This window comes from Sodiomyces alcalophilus (genome assembly GCF_042370955.1).
Source record: "Sodiomyces alcalophilus JCM 7366 unplaced genomic scaffold ACRALscaffold_6, whole genome shotgun sequence".
Classification (NCBI taxonomy): Eukaryota; Fungi; Ascomycota; class Sordariomycetes; order Glomerellales; family Plectosphaerellaceae; genus Sodiomyces; species Sodiomyces alcalophilus.
This window is the reverse complement of record NW_027263537.1, coordinates 629,132-647,853: the sequence shown is the minus strand read 5'-3', so window position 1 is coordinate 647,853 and position 18,722 is coordinate 629,132. Positions and strand designations below refer to the sequence as shown.

The window sequence follows — 18,722 nt, the reverse complement described above, 5'->3', positions numbered from 1 at the left end:
CTGGGTTCAGCGACCAGACCCCAAATAGGGCCGGCCTGGTGAAAAAGCCTTGTAGTGTACCTGGGACTCTGGCGCGGCGCGGCCTAGTTTGCGGATTAGAGCGAAAATCGTAGCGGCCACTAGCAGGTGAGCAAATGGATTGGCCAAGGGTTTTGGCGAAGAGTTTGGGGATAGGAGTCAGAATGATAAGAGCCCAAAGAAGCAGGGGGGGGAAGAAGACGAGAGAAATTTGGCGAATAGGAACTGGAACGAGATGGAAGAGAAATCGAAGAAGCCGGATGAAAACGGAATACGACAGATGTGTGGATGGGCAAGAACCCTCCGCGGGGTCGCGCTTGCCAGCTTGGTGTTGCACTACCGATTCAAGTATAAAGTGTTCGAATACGGTAACCGTACTGCACACCTTACTTTGTGTCAGGTCAGGGTACCTACACCTCCCCGCCAATTACACGATACGTACAACGTACCCTAGGTACGTACCGTACCTTGTATCAAGCTCGAAAGAACGGGCAAGCGACAGTGAAGCGTAGTGTACAGTGAGGAGGCAAACGAGGGGCTCACCCTAATAATCACATGTACGTACTGTGCACGGATTGGTCCAGATGGTGTCGGTGTGGATCACCTGGAGTGGAACGTCGAGATACAGAACATGCTGTTTGTTCGAGAAATGCCATGTAGGGTGGCGTTGAATAATGCGGAAATCTCGGGGAATTCAAGTCGGGTGTCGAATGCTGATGGAATTTCAAACCTGGATGGAGAAGATTCAAAATCCTATGCAAACTCGAGAAACGAGTCGTAAATTGCGCCATACCTGTTATATCGTCCCCACCGGCACTGTGTACACGTACGTATAGTATATAAATTTCTGCATTCTACACTACCTATGGGCAGAAAGAGGAAGAGCACAGTCAATTCTTACCGTGTCACTGTACTATACATGCGTTTATAAGACTTCAGGTACGAAGTAAAACACGATGGAGCCGTGCCGCCAGACCTTCGCTTTTCTTTTAGGGCCTTTTCTTAAGAGTCCTTGCAACGGTGAGTCACTTCAGAGAGAAACCATCTGGTCATGCAGACCATGACATTTTCCATGCCTTCCCCATCCGTCCGGCGAATGCCGATACCTACTGAACCTATACGCACATTTAACGTGTCCACAAAGACGAAGCAACGCCTAACAAATCATCCCATACATGCATGCATGAATCAACAGCGAGAGATATTATACGAAGGGTCGCAGTCCCCATGATCCAATAACACCCGGAAAGGCTCGGGATCTGCTCCTGTCGGCTTGCTGGGGCCAGTTCGTTGCATCTAAAGCTGCGGGAGAATCATGGACAAATTATCAGTGTCCATCTCGTTTCCTTCGGTCCCAAAATACGACACTTGTGGTCCGCCTCGGACGCAATGCAGTTGGATACAGGGTCCTGTGTCAGGCGCCCGCCCGTCCCTTGCACCTTCGTGGTCTGACACTTGTGGCGACAGAGACGTGGCTCACTGTGGCTCAGTCGCATTCGCCTCAATCTTCTCTGTTGTAAAAACATTCTGGCCAATTACTTCATCCCATATCTCTGCCAGAATCATCTGCCCCTCTGGAAAAACCATGGAGAAACATAGCTATTCGTACTTCGTACATATCTACGAAGTACTTCATGAAAGAGTAGCCAGCCGGAACGGTTCCTTTCCCCGATCCCGGACCGAAATCTCCGACTCGAGTCCACGCCACGTGCGGGAAATGTGTACTGACTGGAGGTAAACATTCAGGTCACCTCACCTACCACTGACCAGAGACAATGGCTCAGCAAAACTCCGGTTATCTTTCAAGGTCCGAAAACCCTTGCCGAATAAGTACGAATAGTCGGCGTACCGGAAACTTCTTGTACGGAGTATAACACCTTCCCGCTTTGTCCCTAAAACGCCTTTATCCTCTCAGTTCCTAGTCTGTCCTGTCCGACGGTTTCGCCACGCGGACTCGAACCCTCTCCCGTCACCAATCGCAATCCCTTCTGTTTCGTGGCCCCGCATGAACAACACAGCAACACTCACTGGCCACGCGTTCAACGTTCCCGCTTCTTGGTCTCATTTCCAAACAAGCACAGTACTATTGTCAAATGCGCTGTACTGCATTTCAATGACTGGTCCGGCTGTTCCACACTGGTGCTAGCGTCACCAATGCCACATCTGGCACGCCCGAGTCTACGAGGTCCTGTTTTCCGATCACATGCTGCATATGACACGACGCCTATGATATGATGCATCGACGATTTGTCTTAGTTAGGTTATAATCAGCGTGTAGCTGGGTACCGCGCTGTCCGCACACAGTCATCAAGGACGCCACACACACCCCCAAAATTCCAATATGCGTACTTGGTAGATCCCATCCGAAATTGTGATCCAGGGGCAATGATACGCCACTTTGGCAGTCCTCTATGTGCGACTTGATCTCGAGTACCAGGACCTGTAAGTAATACCGGGAATAAGATGCAGCAGCTTTGCCCAGACATCAGTGTATTCGTACGTTCTCAACGCGTAACTCAACATAAGCAAAGAAAATGCAGCCCGGGAAGAGGAAATGGAGATGAGCATGGTTATCAACATGAGATGGAAGTGTGGTGAACTCCACATGTCGGCCACTCGCCATGAACTCCTTTGAGAAAGCCATTCCAGTAGCCGATCCAATTATATCCATGGCTCCGGATATTCTCATCGTCTTCTCTCATTGCAAATTGCTGCCCATGATTCCTTCGTGTTTCTGTTGGCCAATACGATAGGCCCGCTATCAAGAAGCCTCTCAAAATATGGCCAAGACGAAAGGGCATGTGGCTTTCATGGCTTCTGGAGCACCCATCAATGACCGAGTCTTGTGTAAACTAACTTTATGGGCTGAAGGTCCCCATACTTTCAAGGTGCTTCATAAATCAGGAGTGACTTTTCAGTTAACTTTTGGTCTGGCGTGCCTGAATTGATAAGCACTCTGTACCGAAACTCTCTTTCCCGTCTGATATATATGGAATACGCAAGGGAAGGAATTCTGATAGGAGGTGATTAATGCTATGACACTTAATATTCGATCCATACTCAACGGGAGCTGCTTTTTCCATGGCAATAAAGGTATATTATAATTCCTCCCCTTCTATATGCTGGTAGTGTACCTTGGTCCATGAACTGATTTCAATACCTAGGTACTCAGAGCAGGGCGACAAAGACGACTGTCATACCTACTCCCTTATCTCACGCACCTTTCAACACAGGAGCGTATATTCCCAGCGCCAAGGGGATACTCAGAGCATACGGTCCTGGGTAGTACCAGGATAATGCGAAAATAGAAAAGTCATAGGGCTGTGAAAGAAACACGAGAAGGTTACGATTCGTAAGGGGAGCATGCACACCTGGCGACTATATATCCTCCCAACGAGTCGTTAAGCAGGAGAGCCCATAGAACGCAACATCCCCGTTACGTCAAAAGCAAGCTGAGGAAGGTGCTGGAGTGCCGGAGCCGAACCAGCAGACTCTTTTCTTCCTAGAAAAAGAAGTGGTTGTGCCTTTCTTTCAATGCATGTGAACTACGACAACAAAGATTTCACTTGCTGAGATACATTCTGGCAATATCCAGAATCAAGCGTCACTTCCAGGATTTACTTATTCAGCTTCTGCCTTCTATCGCTTCCAGGTACTACCTCCCCTTCCCATAGAAATCAAGAAGACGGTGGAAAACTCACTGAAAGTAGACAATGGCTGGCGCTCGCCTCATCGACGTGGTCGAGACCATTACGACCTCGGGCAAGCAAGAGATGAACGAGATGTACGAGGCCATCAAAAAGGTTCTGCGCAACATCAACAAGGCCATGGAGAAGCAGGACGGGAAGAAGGTCGCAGAGGATCATCTTGCCGACGCCACCCGCAGGTTCGACGAAGTGTGCGACAAGGTCGCCGAGGTAGAGTTCCGCAAGTTCATCGAAGAACGCCGCAGGATCGAGGAGGAGGAACGCCGCAAGGCCGAGAAGAAATTCGCCAAGGCCCTGGAAGAGCGCCGCAAGGCCGAGCAGGCCCTCTTCAAACGAAACACCGAACGCGCCATCCGAGCCCTGCAGGAGAGCGAGCGCCTCGCCGCCGAGGCCAAAGGCAAAGCCGAAGAGGCGAAGAAGAAGGCTGCCGGCGAGACCGGTATGCTCTGGAAGGCCGTTGAGAAGGCTATCAAGCGTCACTCGGCACCCGCCCGCGCCGGTACCGTCGAGGAGTACAGCTATATGTCGGGTCCGCCTGCCGGCGAGAAGAGCCTCCGGTCCGTGGTGTCGAATGCCAGCCCTCTGACAACCCAGGACGACGACGTGTACGACGACGCGTACGTCTCACTGTCGGAGATTGCTCTCGACCGTATCTGGGAGACGGAACAGAGGGCCAGGGCCGAGAGGGAGGCTGACGGTCATGATGGAGATTGGGTCGTCGTCAAGAAGGTCACTGCTGACAAGCCAGTGGTCATGGCTTCTGAACGGCCTAGCTAGCATGTTGCCAAATATCCTTCCTGCATTTTGACGAGTTGCTGTCGTAAGGGAATAGAGGAATCACTAGACAAGGCATGTATGATACAGCTAGCCCATGTTGCTCCGCGGGAGGTGTTGACAAAGCAAGGTTGCGATATTCAGGGGCGAGGGTAACGGGTTACACATGGTGATATGCATTTGCGGTACGCTGGCTCGGCAGCGCTGAAGGTCTTGATATACCATTTGCTAAAGTCCTGTGGCAGGAGCTGCTACGGAAAACGCAGTATAGGAAATCAAAGTCAATAACTCGGACTGAAGGAGCCGCCATATTTCTTTTTTCGTGATGTTGGCGGGATCACGTGACGAGTCTCGGTTCTAATAGGGAGTTCGTAGAAACAACAGCAATGGTCTCAATAATCTCAGCCGAGACGTTTCGTGTATTTGTTGGATTGAGTGAATCAAGTAGAGGAGAATTGTCGCAATGCGCTATTGTGCTTCCCTGCGGTCAGGACGGAGTACAACGTAGGTCCATGATGATAGTCGAGGTTGGGCTCAATTGAAGACCTGGTGTTGATTTCCAAGACTGTCAGTTCGGTTCTCCAACGCACACATTACGTCATTAAAACCAAGCTGTCTGAATGCGGGAAGGTCCGCGTCAGCTTAGTGCATCGTGGCCCCGACTGGCGTTCTGATTGGCGGCATCCTGAAGCTCAGGCAAATGTCACCCAACGTGTAAATAAATGTACCTGCCAAGTCAGGTCAAGAAATTTGCTGTGATCAAAGGACGGTGATTGGTTTCTATATTATGAGATAAGATGATCCACCCGTGCGGACGTGCAGACGGCCCCCCCACCAAGCATGCAGAGGTCAATTGTAGTCCAGGCACCGTCAACCTTGGATAGGAGCTAGAGATACTCGCCTTTTGCTTTACTATGGAGGTGTACTCTGTACGAAAATCCAGCGCGTCAAGATGGTTACAGAGTCTACGGGCTCAGTCCAGATTGCATGGCACATTTCGGGTGTATGATGCCGTCACTACCTACCTAGCCGTGCGTCAGCTTCTACAACGTACAACGTACATACGAAGTAGGTAAGCCAAGTATACAAAGCGCGAGGCATCGCGGCTCCCCCTGCTCCCGCTCCCTCCCCTCACTACCTTACCCAGGTACTCTGGTTGGTATTGATACATCATACGAAATCACCGCGTACTTCGTATGGTGGTGGAACGTACTCGCCTCGCTCTCTCCTTGGACCCAACCTTCTTCCACTCAACTTAAGCTCTCCCAACACTACCACGGACCCTCTCTTTTCTTCCCCATCCTTCCACCTTTTAAGTCCAAGTCCTCGTCCAGTTACCTCCCCGGAGAATGAGGGCTTTGCTCATCATCGTCTTGAATCGGCTGCTCTCTCCTGGCCTGTCCTGATTCTAACCCACCACACTGTTAAACGCCACAGACTTTAAAAAGAAAGAAATTCATCTATAAAAGAGTTCAAGGACTACCCGATATCTTACCCCCAACGTCTTCCGTCTTCTTCTCCCTCCACCGAGCGTCTCGGTTGGCTCATTGGGCGGGCCTCTTGTCAACAAACAAACACTTCTGATTCATCAGCGCCGCTCCATCCCCGGGAGTCGGCGGTCGCCCTCGCATCGCCTCCGGCCTACGAGGCGCAAACTTTCGTGGCCACCGCCGCAAGTCCAACCACCTTTGTGTCTGCGGACTCGGTGCCGTGGCTTGCCCGCTATATTCCATCTTCTCCCTCATCTTGTCGTGCTTATCCGCAACCCCGCCATGGCCTCCGAGGGCTTTTTTTATATTAGGTCGCCCATCTCCTGGCGTCGCATGCAGATGGGCAGCCAGCAACCTTACGAAATCTCCTCCGTCCACCGGCAGACAGTCATGGCTCACGACTCGCATCCCGCCTTCGACAATCTGGTCCCTCTGGTATTTTCGGCCGTCCTCCAGGTCGTCTGCATCAGCTTACCGGGCTACATCATTGCACGACTTGGCCATTTCGATGCCCACAACCAGAAATTCCTCGCGAACCTCAATGTTATGCTATTTACTCCTTGTCTGAGTATGTTAAAGTTTACGGCATCTTCCTTCTTGGTCGGATAATGAATTTCCCCGTTTCCTTCTCCCTTTTATTCCCCTTCTTTTTGCCTCGTCAGTTTGTTAGCGTATCGTATCCGTATGCTCGCCTGAGAGTCGTATCTAACCGCTCGTTGCAGTCTTCACCAAGCTTGCCTCTCAATTGAACGCCGATAAACTTCTCGAACTCGGCATCATCCCCGTTATATTCTTGATCCAGACCCTAGTATCATGGATCGTTGCCATCACCGTCTCCAGACTCCTGGGCTTCAGCCGCCGTGCCTCGAATTTTGTGACCGCTATGGGGGTCTTCGGAAACTCCAACTCGCTGCCCATTTCCCTCGTCGTATCCCTCGCCCAGACCATCCAAGGCCTACACTGGGATCTCATCCCCGGTGATACCAACGAAGAGGTCGCCGCGCGAGGCATCCTCTACCTTTTGATTTTCCAGCAACTGGGCCAGCTTGTCAGGTGGAGTTGGGGTTATCATGTCCTCCTCGCCCCCAAGGATAAATACCCCGAATACCAGGACCAGCTAGTGGAGGAGGGCCGTCATAGCTCGGAGCAGAACCAAAATCAGCACGATGATCGAGACGATAACCTCGAGACCACCCCTCTTCTCGAATCGTTGGATGGCGATACTGCTGCCAGCTCGTATCATGAGTCGGGTAGCGACGTATCGCATTGGGACCTCGATGGCCGTACTCCCGTCAACCACTCTCAAATGTCTCTCATCCAGCCAGATTCTTCTGACGACGACCTCTTCATTCCCAAGAAGCACCAGCAGCTGAAGAGCACGAGGCCCGTCAAAGACGACCATCATGACCATCCCGATGATTACGACGAATCCGACGACCTCTTCTCCTTTCCTCGCATCCATACCATGCGCGCGGCTAAAATTCCCCGCGCCGTCGAGGACCTTCCGGCACGTGCCAAGGCAGTCATCAGCAGCAAGGCCGCAGCCTGCCAACGGTCGGCAGCGGGCTTTTTCGAGAGGATACGAGAGAGACTCCCCAGTCCCGTCAGGGTTGTCTTGGATAAGATGACTCGCGCGGCGGGCGTGGTCTACAACTTCTTGTGGCAGTTTATGAACCCGCCGCTCTGGGCCATGCTCATTTCCATCGTCGTCGCGTCGGTGCCGGGGATGCAGAAGCTCTTCTTCGAAGAAGGCACCTTCTTGAAGAACAGCGTGACCAGCGCCGTGGTGTCGAGCGGCGAGGTCGCCGTGCCGCTCATCCTCGTCGTCCTGGGCGCGAACCTCGCCCGCAACACGCAGAAGCACGAGAGCCACCGCGACCCCGAGGAGGCCGAGATTGGCCGCAAGCTGCTGGTCGCCTCTCTTGTCTGCCGCATGCTGCTCCCGACGGTCATCATGGCGCCCATCCTCGCTTTCTTCGCCAAGTATGTCCCCGTCAGCATCCTCGACGACCCCATCTTCGTCGTCGTCTGCTTCCTCCTCACGGGCGCCCCCAGCGCCCTTCAGCTGGCGCAGATTTGCCAGATCAACGAGGTGTATGAGGGGGTCATGTCCAACATTCTATTCCAGAGCTACGTTATTTGGTAAGTGACCTGTCTCCATTTTGTCCTTTGACGTAGTATAGATTTGCAAGAGGTCATCGCTCACACTTTTCGTACAGGGTTCTGCCTTCAACCCTGGTGCTCGTCGTCTGTGCCCTGGAAGTGGTTGAATGGGCCAGTTGACGAAACATTGCCTTTCAGAGCATGGTCCTAAGCATTTGCCCTGTTGTTCGGGGACTGTTCTTTTCAGGGGCAACCGCGTTTCCCTTTTTTGTTTCTTCATCTGTCCATGATCAGAGCTTTGGGTCCAAGGCATGTATATTTCACCTGTATCAGTGCGGTACAGATTTCCAGGGGCTTGATGGCCAACGATCTTTGCACTACAATGGCGTTCTTTTTTTGTTTCTGGCTTAATTACTGCTGAGGTCAGCAAGGGCACTGCATTGGTAGAGAATGGGAAAATTAGAGGGTTGGTTCGGTTTCGGGCAATACCTCTTCGATTCGGCATGGTTGTTATGGGCGTTTGAAAATGGGTCATGTCCGGGAGTTGGCGTTGGTGTGCTTAGAATGCTAGCTTGGCGATCAGAGATCGGGGAGGTTCTTACGATATCCAGTCAATTCGAGTGGGACTTTGCTCGTTGACGCATAAGAATACTTTGTATTCCTCTTCCAAAGCAATCTAGGGAAGTCTTCATACCATTCCAATGCACTCGGAGCACTTAGCCATGTATTCTCCGACCTGCGGGAGAAGAAATGAAGCCTTCCCGGTCATCCTCTACACATGCATGGCATACCATTCGATTCGCAACTCTCCCGTAACAGCCAAAGCCTTGATTTCCATGGATCACAAACCTGCCTCATCCGTGACAATATCTACCGAACCCCGTTAATGGCCGCACCAGGGGCCCCTTCGCCCGTCAGCACATAGTCTCGGACACTACCCTTCCAATCGCTGATGCGCACGTCGCTGATGGAAACGGCAATAACGCGGACATCTTCCCCGGCGACGAAGCACCCGCGGCCACCGTCCTCGACCTGTACGCTAGGGGTCGAAGGTGTGCCTGCGCCGGTGGGTTCGGAAAGGGGGGAGCCAAAGGAGATGCCCTCGTTATCGAAGGTGTTGTTCTCGAGGTGCTGGGCGCGGTAGAAGCGCTCCTCTTCGGAGCCGTGGTCGATGAGGCGGGCGGTTCCGTTGATGGTGGCGCTGATGCTGGAGACGGCCGAGTTGTTGAGGTTCAGGAGGAGGGCGGCGAGCGAGGAGTGGTTCGGTTCGCGTGTCGGGGAGCCGCCCGACGGACGGCGGGACGTTGTGGGCGGACGGTGGGAGACCCCTTTTGGGAGGGAAGGGAATGCGCGTTAGTTGGAAACCTCTATTGGGAGCAGGAAGAGAGGGCGGTGACGCTTACAGTCGTGGACGAGGAGGGAGACGTTGGGGTTGGAGAGGAGGTTGATCATCTTCTTGGAGGCCGGGTTGGTGGTCATTATGATGACGGGGGCGGATGAGTACGGGGACGAGGGGAGGTAGGTGTAGTTCATGAGGGAGAGGTTGGGGATGTTGTCGGTGCATGTGGCGAGATGGAGCTGTGGGTTGACAGTGATGTCAGGTCAGCGTCGAAGTACAAACGAGCCGCAGGATGAACGGCATGGGAAGTCGACGGTAAGAGACATACGAAGCGAGCATTCTCAAGACATTGTACGACTTCTACCGGCAATGTCGCCGTCGTCTGCTTGTGCGTGTCGCCAGCCGAGGCCTCCGAGATGAGAGGGACAGCGACAGGATCCATGGTGTGCTGTCGATACTGATGTCTTGATGTGCGATATGGGGCCGATCTTTCGTTGTGAGGATGGATGAGAGTGAATAGTTAGGCAATACTGCGTGATGGCGTGGTAGCTTCGACTTGGGCGGATCTGGGGGAGGTGTCTTGGTTGAGATCTGCAAGATACAAAAGCTACGGGTCTTATCTTCGCAACCCCACAATGCCATCCAAGCCCGACTGACTAAGGAGGGGTCATCTTTGAATGACGTAATAGGGACGGGCGGTGGGTCCCTTGAAGTGGTCAATGCACCATGACTGCTGACTGATCTCCATCTGTCAGCAGAGCAGTCGGCTTAGGGGCTGCGCATCTGACACGGGTACGGCGCCGGTTACCATCGGCAACACCATGACTTCACAGCTCGGGATTCATCTACGGGCATCCTCGCTCTCAAGTTTAACCAACTCCCTTTCCCTCTTCCTTCCATCTCCGGGCTGATCAATTAGGGAGTCATTTCGCTCAATCATTCTCAAACTCGCCCATTAGACTACCAGCCCAATATGCGGTCTATCAAGGCAAGGCATCGGCTCGTCCGGCCGCTCCCTCGTCTCCTCACCACCTCTTCAGCGCCTTCTTCCTCTTCCGCCGCCCCTCAGATCACTCCTATTACTTCCCTTCTCATAGCCAACCGCGGCGAGATTGCACTTCGAATTCATAGGACAGCCGATAAGCTCGGTATCCGAACCACAACCATCTATACCGATCCCGATGCCTCTTCACAGCATGCTGCCTGTGCCCCTCACTCCCTGGCTCTAGGCAACCCCAAGGCCTACCTTGACGGCGAGCGCATAATTTCCTTGGCCAAACAGAACGGTATTCAGGCACTACATCCAGGCTACGGCTTTCTGTCCGAGAATGCTGCGTTCGCCTCCCGGTGCGAGCAGGAGGGGATCGTCTTCGTCGGCCCGCCAGCCCAGGCCATGGCCGACATGGGAGACAAGGCCAGAAGCAAGGAGATTATGAACGCGGCAGGCGTCCCCTGCGTTCCGGGATACCACGGGCCCGAACAATCGGAGGAACAGCTCCTCAGCCATGCCCGACAGATCAGGTTTCCGGTGCTGCTCAAGAGCGTCCGCGGAGGTGGAGGCAAGGGCATGCGCATCGTACAATCCGAAGCCGATTTCTCGCAACAGCTTCGCAGCGCCCGTGCCGAGGCACGCGCCTCGTTTGGCGAAGGAGGAGAGGTGATGCTGGTTGAGAAGTACATTGTGCGCCCGCGGCACGTCGAGGTACAGGTCTTTGCCGACAAGTACGGGAACTGCGTCGCCCTCGGTGAGCGCGACTGCAGTGTTCAGCGCCGCCACCAAAAGATCCTAGAGGAGTCCCCCGCGCCTGATCTCGACGAGGTTACGCGCCTCGATCTATGGGATAAAGCCCGCCGTGCCGCCCTGGCCGTCGGCTACGTAGGCGCCGGTACAGTCGAATTCATTCTCGATCGCGACTCGGGCGAGTTCTACTTTATGGAGATGAACACCCGTCTTCAGGTAGAGCACCCCGTCAGCGAGATGGTTACGGGCACCGACCTTGTTGCGTGGCAGCTGGCCGTTGCCGGTGGGGAACGTCTTCCCATGACGCAAGAGGAAATATCCCAAGCCATCACCTCCCGCGGGGCCGCCATCGAGGCTCGCATCTACGCCGAGAACCCGGAAAAGGGGTTTATGCCCGATTCCGGTACCCTCGTCCACCTCAAGACCCCTAATACGGACCCCGACATCCGCATTGATGCAGGGTTCGTCCAGGGCGACACCGTATCGGAGGCCTACGACGGCATGATTGCCAAACTAATCGTCCGGGGACCTGACCGGGCCACAGCGATCCGCCGCCTGGAACGCGCCCTGCAGGACTACGAGGTCGTGGGTCTCAGCACCAACATTGAGTTTCTCAAGAAGATGTGCCGGTCCCCGGCCTTCATTGCCGGCGACGTCGAGACGGGTTTTATCGACAAGTGGCGCGACGAGCTCTTCGCGCGGCGTCCCACGCGGGACGAGGTCTTCGTCCAGGCCGCGCTGGGGTCCCTGCTGGCCGCCGAGGGGGGTACGGAAACCCGCCGCGCACCGCCACCACACGGCCAGGCCCTCGGGTTCGGCGACCCCACCAGGACAGCAGAGCGGGACTTTGCGTTCAAGGTCCAAGACGCCTACGCGGCGGAGGAAGGCCAAATTGTCCAGGTCCGTCTCGCGCAGACCTCGCCCACGCACTTCCACGCCACGGTACTACGCGGCAAGGACGGAGAAAGCAAGCCGGCGGTATACGAAAACGTGAGGTGCTCGTCGTCCGTGTCGACGCCATCTGCCAACAGGTTGACGAGCTTCTTCCCGAACGAGAGGATACAGTCGACCGTGGTGCGGACCACGACGGCCCGCACCGCCGGCAGTGGGGGCGAGTCCAAGGTGGTTGTGTTCCAGCACGGCGGAAGGACGGAGTTGGCGCTTCTGCCGCCCTCATGGTTCGAGAAGGCCCTGGGGTTGAAGGAGGTGACTGCGTCCGTGGCCGCGCCGATGCCGTGCAAGGTGTTGAAGAACGAGGTGGTCGAGGGCCAGAGCGTTAAGAAAGGAGAGCCTCTGGTAGTGTGAGTGTCTCTCCCTTCCAGCCATCTGTCTGTGATGACACATTCCGCTGACGGTAAAGCAACAGAATCGAGTCAATGAAGATGGAGACGGTGATTAGGTCACCTCAAGATGGCGTGGTGAAGAAACTGGCGCACAAGGAAGGGGTAAGTTGGTCATTTGCCTCATCCTCGTGCAGCGTATTGTACTGACAAGACGATCAGGATATCTGTAAGACTGGGACTATACTAGTATGGTTCGAGGAAGAGGCTGCCAAGGAAGAGTCATGATTTCTGTATTCGACGATTGGCGAGAGAGATCGCAAGTATCGTATTATATTTGATGACGAAAGAGGTCGTCGTTGCGTCTTGCAAAGGACATGATTGTTATGAGAGATCTTCGATGATAGAGGTCTAGTACGAGAACTTATAAAGCGTTTGAGAGATTCACCGGCAGGCTAATCACCATCTCGGAGTGAATCAGCCAGTCCTTGACTCAGTTGCCCCTATTTAACCCACTGACCCCTTTTCAATTCTAGAGGCGACATGGCAGATTACTTCCCAGCGGGCACACACACATCGACCAGCAAGTCTTACCAGACAGACAAGAACCCGTTTTGCTCTACGAAAGGAAAAAGAACTAGACAAGACCACAAAAGAAGCGAGAGACATGTGTAAGGAAATGATCTTACAGTGCAAAGCCTGCAACGCGAAAACCACAGTCATAAGCCGCTGCCCTGACGCCCAGAAGAAAAGCGACAAGAAAGAAGGCCACTGGGTACAATGCGTCGACCTCGTCAGCAGCCCCGGCGTGACGCAGCCACTGGACAAGTCCGACTGCCCCATGTGCATAGAGCGGCGCTACGAGGAGAAACGAGAGAAGGCCCGACAGAGGGTGGAGAGGCGGCAGAGGAGGGAAGAGAGGAACCAGGCTATACGGGAGTTGCGAGTCCGGCAGAGGGGGGAAGGGAGGGAGGACGATGATAGGGGGTTAGGGGGCAACGGGGAGGATGCTGGGAATGGAGCACATTCTAGTATCGGAGATGGGGTGGATGGAGGATCGAGTAGAGGAAGAGAGGGAAGGGAGGGGGGAAACAAGGACAAGTCGAAGAGTGGTAAGAGGTGTGTTTTGATGTAGGGAAGCAGGGCAGTGAAGCATCACAGCGAATATACACACCGAGACGTGAATAGTCGATCTCCTGTCATCCCATGGTGAAAGTGGACAGCCCGAGATATTCAGGGGTAAAAGTACAAAAATGTATATGCGTAAATAAACCACTGACACCTACACCGTCTGTGATGAACACCGGCGTGATCTACATGAAGGCGCAAAAACAACCGAAACGAGGCCAAAAGAAATCCTTAACATGAATACAAGATATTTTCCCGACGGACAGATTTTGTTGGGTCACCACACACGCTCCTCAGCCTCAGCCCTTCTCTTATGAGCTCTCGGCAGCCTCGAGGAGGCCCTGGAGGTTGATGCTCTTGGGGCGCTCGATGGGCAGACCCAGGGCGCGGTCCCAGATGAGCTGGGCCAGGGGGCCGAGGCCGCGGGAGACGCCAAAGGTGGCGGTGTAGTAGAGGGTCTCGTGGAAGCCGTAGTGGTGGAAGAGGACGCCGGAGCTCGAGTCGACGTTGGGGTAGGGGTTCTTGGTCTTGCCGTGCTCCTTGAGGACGTCGGGGGCGACCTCGCTGTTGAGCTTGACGAGCTGGAAGACCGAGTCCTGGGCGATCTGGGGGCGGGCGGCGGCGTAGTCCATGAGGGCCTCGAAGCGGGGGTCGGGCTTGCGCAGGACGGCGTGGCCGTAGCCGGGGACGACGCGGCCCGAGTTGAGGGTCGACCAGAGGTACTTGGTGACGTCCTCCTTGGTGTAGTTGGCGGGGATGGCCTCCTTCATCTGGAGGATCCAGCGGAGGACCTCCTGGGCGGCAAGACTGGGGGGCGTTAGTATGTTTCGTACGGTATCTGATTAGGACCAGAAACTCACCCGTGCAGGGGACCAGCCAGGCCCTGCAGACCGGCGCTGTAGCTGAGGAAGGGGTCGCTGAGGGCGCTGCCGACCAGGTGGGTGGCGTGGGCGGAGACGTTGCCGCCCTCGTGGTCGCCGTGGAGGGCGAGGTAGAGGCGGAGGAGGTCCTGGAAGTTCTCGTTCTCCTTGCCGCCCTTGCCGAGCATGGCGGCAAAGTTGTAGGACCAGTCCTGGCTGGTGTCAATCTCGGCCGGGAGGGCACCGCCGCCGCGGTAGGCGTTCTGGTAGATCTTGGCGGCGATGGTGGGCAGCTTGGCGAGGAGGGAAATGCAGTCGTCAAAGGTGGGCTCCCAGTAGTCGGCCTTGTTGAGGCCCTTCTCGTAGGCCTTGGCAAACTTGGACTCGTAGTTGAGGGCGGAGACGGCCATGGCGAACTGGGTCATGGGGTGGAGGTCCTTGGGGAAGTCGTCGAGCATCTTGTTGACAAAGGCGGGCAGCTGGCCCTGCTCGGCGAGCTCCTGGGAGAACTGGCGGATCTGGTTGGTGGAGGGGACCTGGCCGGTGAGGAGGAGCCAGAACATGGCCTCGGGGAGCATCTCGGTGCCGGTCTTGCCCTTGGGGAGCACCTTTTGGCAGTCCTTGATGGTGCGGCCGTGGAAGCGGATGCCCTCGTTGGCGTCGAGGACGGAACCCTCCCATACCATGGCCTTGAGGCCGCGCATGCCGCCGAGGGTGTTCTCAATCTTGACCTCTCCGATGACCTTGGACGAATGGGCCTTGACCTTCTTGAGGAGCTCGCGCTTGGCGGGGATGGCCTCCTTGAGGGTGGTCTTCAGATCGGGCTCGGATGAGGAGGAGTAGGGGCGGGCATTGACAGCAGAGCGAGCCGCCATGGGCTGAGACGATGAATGTTAGCAGAGGGCAATTCATGTTAAGAGTGTGAACTGGAGCTGAACTGAGCTGAGCTATGCCAGGAGAGGGGACGTACGCGGAGGGCACCAAACGCCCTGGTGGTGGTGCGGACGTTCATCGCCATTGTGATCGGTGAAGGTGTGTCTGTAGGTTAAGGGAGCAGAGTCGATGGGATGAGGAGGATTATGGCGACGAGGTGATGATTTTGAAGGGAGATGGATGTATGAAGGGAAGAAGAAAAGTTGAAGACGAGGAAGAAGAAAGTGAGACAGAAGTAGTTTGAATTCCAAGCCGAGAAATGTACCTCTTGAGCCGACGAGATGGAAGAGCAACGAGGAGCGAAAGTCGGACCATGCAAGTACAACCGGCATCCCGGGGTCGGGGGTTCACAATTGGCGGGGCAGCTTGGATCGTGGGGTTGATTGGTGGGATGCATGGATTTTCACAGTACGATCTACTCGTTTGAGTAATTATTACAGAATTATAAATAGTCCTGGGTCCACTCTTTCCCCAGCTTCAGCGCTTGTCACTGCTAAGGATAGAAATGTAACACAGGGTAGAGACGCCAAACTCACAGGGTGGCAGGTGTGGGGAAACAGGACAAGCTTCAAGGGTAGCTCTGAATGGCCCAAATACCGAGGGTAGCCGAGGTGGCCTGGCCTGCTCCCCCGGCAATAGCAAACGAAACCGGTCACGGACTAATGGTACAGCTTCGATAAATAGCTCGCGTCTCCTTATCCATTGGCCAATACTTCGTGAACCCCCTCCCCTCATCCGTCACTGTACTGTGTTATTCCCGCGGGAACCATTTACCGCTAACCAAGGCTCTTTTGTAAGGGTCTACGAGTACACGATACGACGTTGCTGCTTACCTCATCACCAGCTGGTCTTTGCTAATCGTCACCATTGGATCTAGACCACGACATCTCCGTATTCATCGGTCTATCTTTGTTAGTAGGGGACTTCTTCTACTTATTACTGAGTACTCTGCTGTATTGCCGCCTCTCCTAGACCGGACCCGGTGAACGTTGATCCATTCTCTTAGCCGAGTATCGGTCGGATTTCCGAGTCATCCCCGGGTCATCGTCAAGACTCGCTCGACACCTCAATTCAACTTCTTCCTCTACACTTTTTTTTTTCTCGCACGAGACTTCTAACTGCAAGATCGTCTCTTCAGCCTCACAATGATGCGCCGGTTCGTGACACAAGCCCCCCGAAGGGTCACTCGGCTCAGCCCCCGGACTACTTCCTCTCTCTCTCCCGCTCCCGCTCCCGTCGCCATCCGCTACCTCTCCACATCACCGAGGATGGCGCAGTCCACCGCAAAGGCCTTCCCCAACCCGTCCGACGCCTTCCAGCTCCTTCCCGAGCCCAGCAAACCCGGAGCCGCCGAGGACGCTCTGTACGATGCCCAGCTCAAGGAAGTAGAGGCCTGGTGGCAGTCGCCTCGGTTCGAGGGCATCAAGCGGCCCTACAGTGCCGCCGATGTCGTGTCCAAGCGTGGAACACAGCAGCAGACGTATACGAGCTCCCTCATGGCGAGGAAGCTCTTTAATCTCATCCGCGAGCGCGAGGCCGAGGGAAAGCCCGTCCACACCAGTACGTTTGATGTCCCTGGCTTTTTTCTTCGTTTTCTTTGAAAATACTTACTGACCTCATTGCAGTGGGAGCCATTGATCCCGTTCAAATGACGCAACAGGCCCCCCACCAGGAGGTCCTCTACATCTCGGGCTGGGCCTGCTCCTCCCTCCTGACCACGACCAACGAGGTGTCGCCCGATTTCGGCGACTACCCCTACAACACCGTGCCCAACCAAGTTCAGCGCCTGGCCAAGGCCCAGTCCATGCACGATCGCAAGCAGTGGGACGCCCGCCGCAAGCTCACGCCCGAGGAGCGTGCCAAGACGCCCTATACCGACTACCTCCGCCCCATCATCGCCGACGGCGACACCGGCCACGGCGGCCTCTCGGCCGTACTCAAGCTCGCCAAGCTCTTCGCCGAGAACGGCGCCGCGGCCGTGCACTTTGAGGACCAGCTCCACGGCGGCAAAAAGTGCGGCCATCTCGCCGGCAAGGTGCTCGTCCCCGTGGGCGAGCACATCAACCGCCTCAACGCGGCGCGGTTCCAGTGGGACGTCATGGGCACCGAGAACCTCGTCATCGCGCGCACCGACTCGGAGAGCGGTAAGCTGATTAGCAGCGCCATCGACGTCCGCGACCACGAGTTCATCCTGGGCGTTAACGACCCCTCCGTCGAACCGCTCGCCGAGACCATCCAGGCGATGGAGGCCAAGGGCGCGGCGGGGGCCGAGATTGACGCCTTCGAGGCCGGCTGGGTCAAGAACGCCAAGCTGATGACCTTTGACGAGGCCGCCGTGGCGCACCTGCAAAAGGTCGGCGCGCCGCAAAACGACGTCGACGCCTACCAGGCGGCCGTCCGCGCCGACCGCGACATGGGCATCGCCCAGCGCCGCAAGCTGGCCGCCCAGTACACCCCCCGGGGCGCGGACCCGGTGTACTTTTCCTGGGACGTGCCGCGCACGCGCGAGGGCTACTACCACTACCGCGCCGGCATGGAGGCGGCCACCAAGCGGGCGCTGGCCTTTGGGCCGTACGCCGACCTCCTCTGGGTCGAGACGGGGGATCCCAACGTCGCCGTCGCGAGGGACCTGGGGCGGGCCGTCCGCTCCGTCTACCCGGGCAAGGGCCTCGTGTACAACCTCTCGCCGAGCTTCAACTGGATGGCGCACGGGTTCACCGACGAGACGCTCAAGAGCTTCATCTGGGACATTGCGCGCGAGGGATTCGTGCTGCAGCTCATCTCGCTGGCCGGCCTGCACTCCAACGCCACCATCACCCACGAGCTGGCGCAGCAGTTCAAGACGGACGGTATGCTGGCGTACGTCGACCTGGTGCAGCGGCGCGAGAAGGAGAGCGGCTGCGACGTGCTGACGCACCAGAAGTGGAGCGGCGCAAGCTACATTGACGGCATCCTGGGGGCGATCCAGAGCGGCAGCTCGAGCAGCAAGAGCATGGGCGAGGGTAACACGGAGGACCAGTTCAAATAGATGTGTGGGTAAAGAGTCGGTATCTAGACCGAGTGGGGTGGGTTGAGGGGATAAAAGGAGGGAACGGCATTTTGGGCGGCGTTTCTTGTCCTTTTTTCTTTTCCTTTCGTGTCGTGTATTTCTGGGTGACTAGCCACTATGTTTCCGGCGCTGTTTTCTAGTTGCATGTAAATGAGAGTATGCATTTGCACTTTTGAAATGCGGTGTATCACAGGATGGGAAGAATGTGGTGTCGACGCGTTGGTAGTTTGTGATTCCAGACAGACCAAATTGATTGATTATTGACGATTCTTTTCTATCAGCAATCAACGCCAAATCAGC

The 18,722-nt window shown here is 55.5% G+C and overlaps 6 protein-coding genes across 6 annotated transcripts; 4 read left to right on the top strand and 2 right to left on the bottom strand.

Annotated features, from left to right (window-relative positions):
- Nucleotides 1-3,731: 3,731 nt before the first annotated feature.
- Nucleotides 3,732-4,969, top strand: ACRALDRAFT_1081268 (uncharacterized protein; the record flags this gene model as incomplete). Its single annotated transcript, XM_071019125.1, has 1 exon — nucleotides 3,732-4,969. The coding sequence occupies one exon, from the start codon at nucleotides 3,732-3,734 to the stop codon at nucleotides 4,500-4,502; it is 771 nt and encodes a 256-aa protein (XP_070873099.1). The 3' UTR covers nucleotides 4,503-4,969.
- Nucleotides 4,970-5,872: 903 nt separating this feature from the next.
- Nucleotides 5,873-8,290, top strand: ACRALDRAFT_1081267 (uncharacterized protein). Its single transcript, XM_071019124.1, has 3 exons — nucleotides 5,873-6,557; nucleotides 6,712-8,131; nucleotides 8,209-8,290. The coding sequence occupies exons 1-3, from the start codon at nucleotides 6,272-6,274 to the stop codon at nucleotides 8,270-8,272; spliced, it is 1,770 nt and encodes a 589-aa protein (XP_070873098.1). The 5' UTR covers nucleotides 5,873-6,271; the 3' UTR covers nucleotides 8,273-8,290.
- Nucleotides 8,291-8,478: 188 nt separating this feature from the next.
- ACRALDRAFT_1075964 (uncharacterized protein) lies at nucleotides 8,479-10,013 on the bottom strand. The gene is made up of 3 exons (XM_071018452.1): nucleotides 9,760-10,013; nucleotides 9,496-9,670; nucleotides 8,479-9,420 (listed from the first exon to the last, which is right to left on the bottom strand). The coding sequence occupies exons 1-3, from the start codon at nucleotides 9,871-9,873 to the stop codon at nucleotides 8,963-8,965; spliced, it is 747 nt and encodes a 248-aa protein (XP_070873097.1). The 5' UTR covers nucleotides 9,874-10,013; the 3' UTR covers nucleotides 8,479-8,962.
- Nucleotides 10,014-10,311: 298 nt separating this feature from the next.
- ACRALDRAFT_1063030 (uncharacterized protein) lies at nucleotides 10,312-12,952 on the top strand. Its single transcript, XM_071016713.1, has 3 exons — nucleotides 10,312-12,473; nucleotides 12,539-12,617; nucleotides 12,675-12,952. Exons 1-3 carry the CDS (start codon nucleotides 10,405-10,407, stop codon nucleotides 12,738-12,740), a joined length of 2,214 nt encoding a protein of 737 aa, XP_070873096.1. The 5' UTR covers nucleotides 10,312-10,404; the 3' UTR covers nucleotides 12,741-12,952.
- Nucleotides 12,953-13,506: 554 nt separating this feature from the next.
- ACRALDRAFT_1063029 (uncharacterized protein) lies at nucleotides 13,507-15,608 on the bottom strand. Its single transcript, XM_071016712.1, has 3 exons — nucleotides 15,411-15,608; nucleotides 14,441-15,318; nucleotides 13,507-14,387 (listed from the first exon to the last, which is right to left on the bottom strand). The coding sequence occupies exons 1-3, from the start codon at nucleotides 15,456-15,458 to the stop codon at nucleotides 13,892-13,894; spliced, it is 1,422 nt and encodes a 473-aa protein (XP_070873095.1). The 5' UTR covers nucleotides 15,459-15,608; the 3' UTR covers nucleotides 13,507-13,891.
- A 1,033-nt stretch (nucleotides 15,609-16,641) lies between these two features.
- Nucleotides 16,642-18,401, top strand: ACRALDRAFT_1032046 (uncharacterized protein; the record flags this gene model as incomplete). The annotated part of the gene is made up of 2 exons (XM_071014917.1): nucleotides 16,642-16,933; nucleotides 16,999-18,401. 2 exons carry the CDS (start codon nucleotides 16,642-16,644, stop codon nucleotides 18,399-18,401), a joined length of 1,695 nt encoding a protein of 564 aa, XP_070873094.1.
- Nucleotides 18,402-18,722: the final 321 nt, after the last annotated feature.

Excerpts from the sequence above, each read along its gene's own strand:
- ACRALDRAFT_1081267 (XM_071019124.1), top strand. The coding sequence starts at position 6,272 with ATGGCCTCCGAGGGCTTTTTTTATATTAGGTCGCCCATCTCCTGGCGT. Across the intron at positions 6,558-6,711 it reads GCTATTTACTCCTTGTCTGA|TCTTCACCAAGCTTGCCTCT; the intron begins GTATGTTAAAGT and ends CGCTCGTTGCAG. Across the intron at positions 8,132-8,208 it reads TTCCAGAGCTACGTTATTTG|GGTTCTGCCTTCAACCCTGG; the intron begins GTAAGTGACCTG and ends CTTTTCGTACAG.
- ACRALDRAFT_1063029 (XM_071016712.1), bottom strand. The coding sequence starts at position 15,458 with ATGGCGATGAACGTCCGCACCACCACCAGGGCGTTTGGTGCCCTCCGC. Across the intron at positions 15,319-15,410 it reads GGGCGTTTGGTGCCCTCCGC|CCCATGGCGGCTCGCTCTGC; the intron begins GTACGTCCCCTC and ends TCATCGTCTCAG. Across the intron at positions 14,388-14,440 it reads CTGGCTGGTCCCCTGCACGG|TCTTGCCGCCCAGGAGGTCC; the intron begins GTGAGTTTCTGG and ends AACGCCCCCCAG.
- ACRALDRAFT_1075964 (XM_071018452.1), bottom strand. The coding sequence starts at position 9,873 with ATGGATCCTGTCGCTGTCCCTCTCATCTCGGAGGCCTCGGCTGGCGAC. Across the intron at positions 9,671-9,759 it reads GTCTTGAGAATGCTCGCTTC|CTCCATCTCGCCACATGCAC; the intron begins GTATGTCTCTTA and ends GTCAACCCACAG. Across the intron at positions 9,421-9,495 it reads CTCCCTCCTCGTCCACGACT|GGGTCTCCCACCGTCCGCCC; the intron begins GTAAGCGTCACC and ends CCCTCCCAAAAG.
- ACRALDRAFT_1063030 (XM_071016713.1), top strand. The coding sequence starts at position 10,405 with ATGCGGTCTATCAAGGCAAGGCATCGGCTCGTCCGGCCGCTCCCTCGT. Across the intron at positions 12,474-12,538 it reads AAAGGAGAGCCTCTGGTAGT|AATCGAGTCAATGAAGATGG; the intron begins GTGAGTGTCTCT and ends GTAAAGCAACAG. Across the intron at positions 12,618-12,674 it reads AACTGGCGCACAAGGAAGGG|GATATCTGTAAGACTGGGAC; the intron begins GTAAGTTGGTCA and ends CAAGACGATCAG.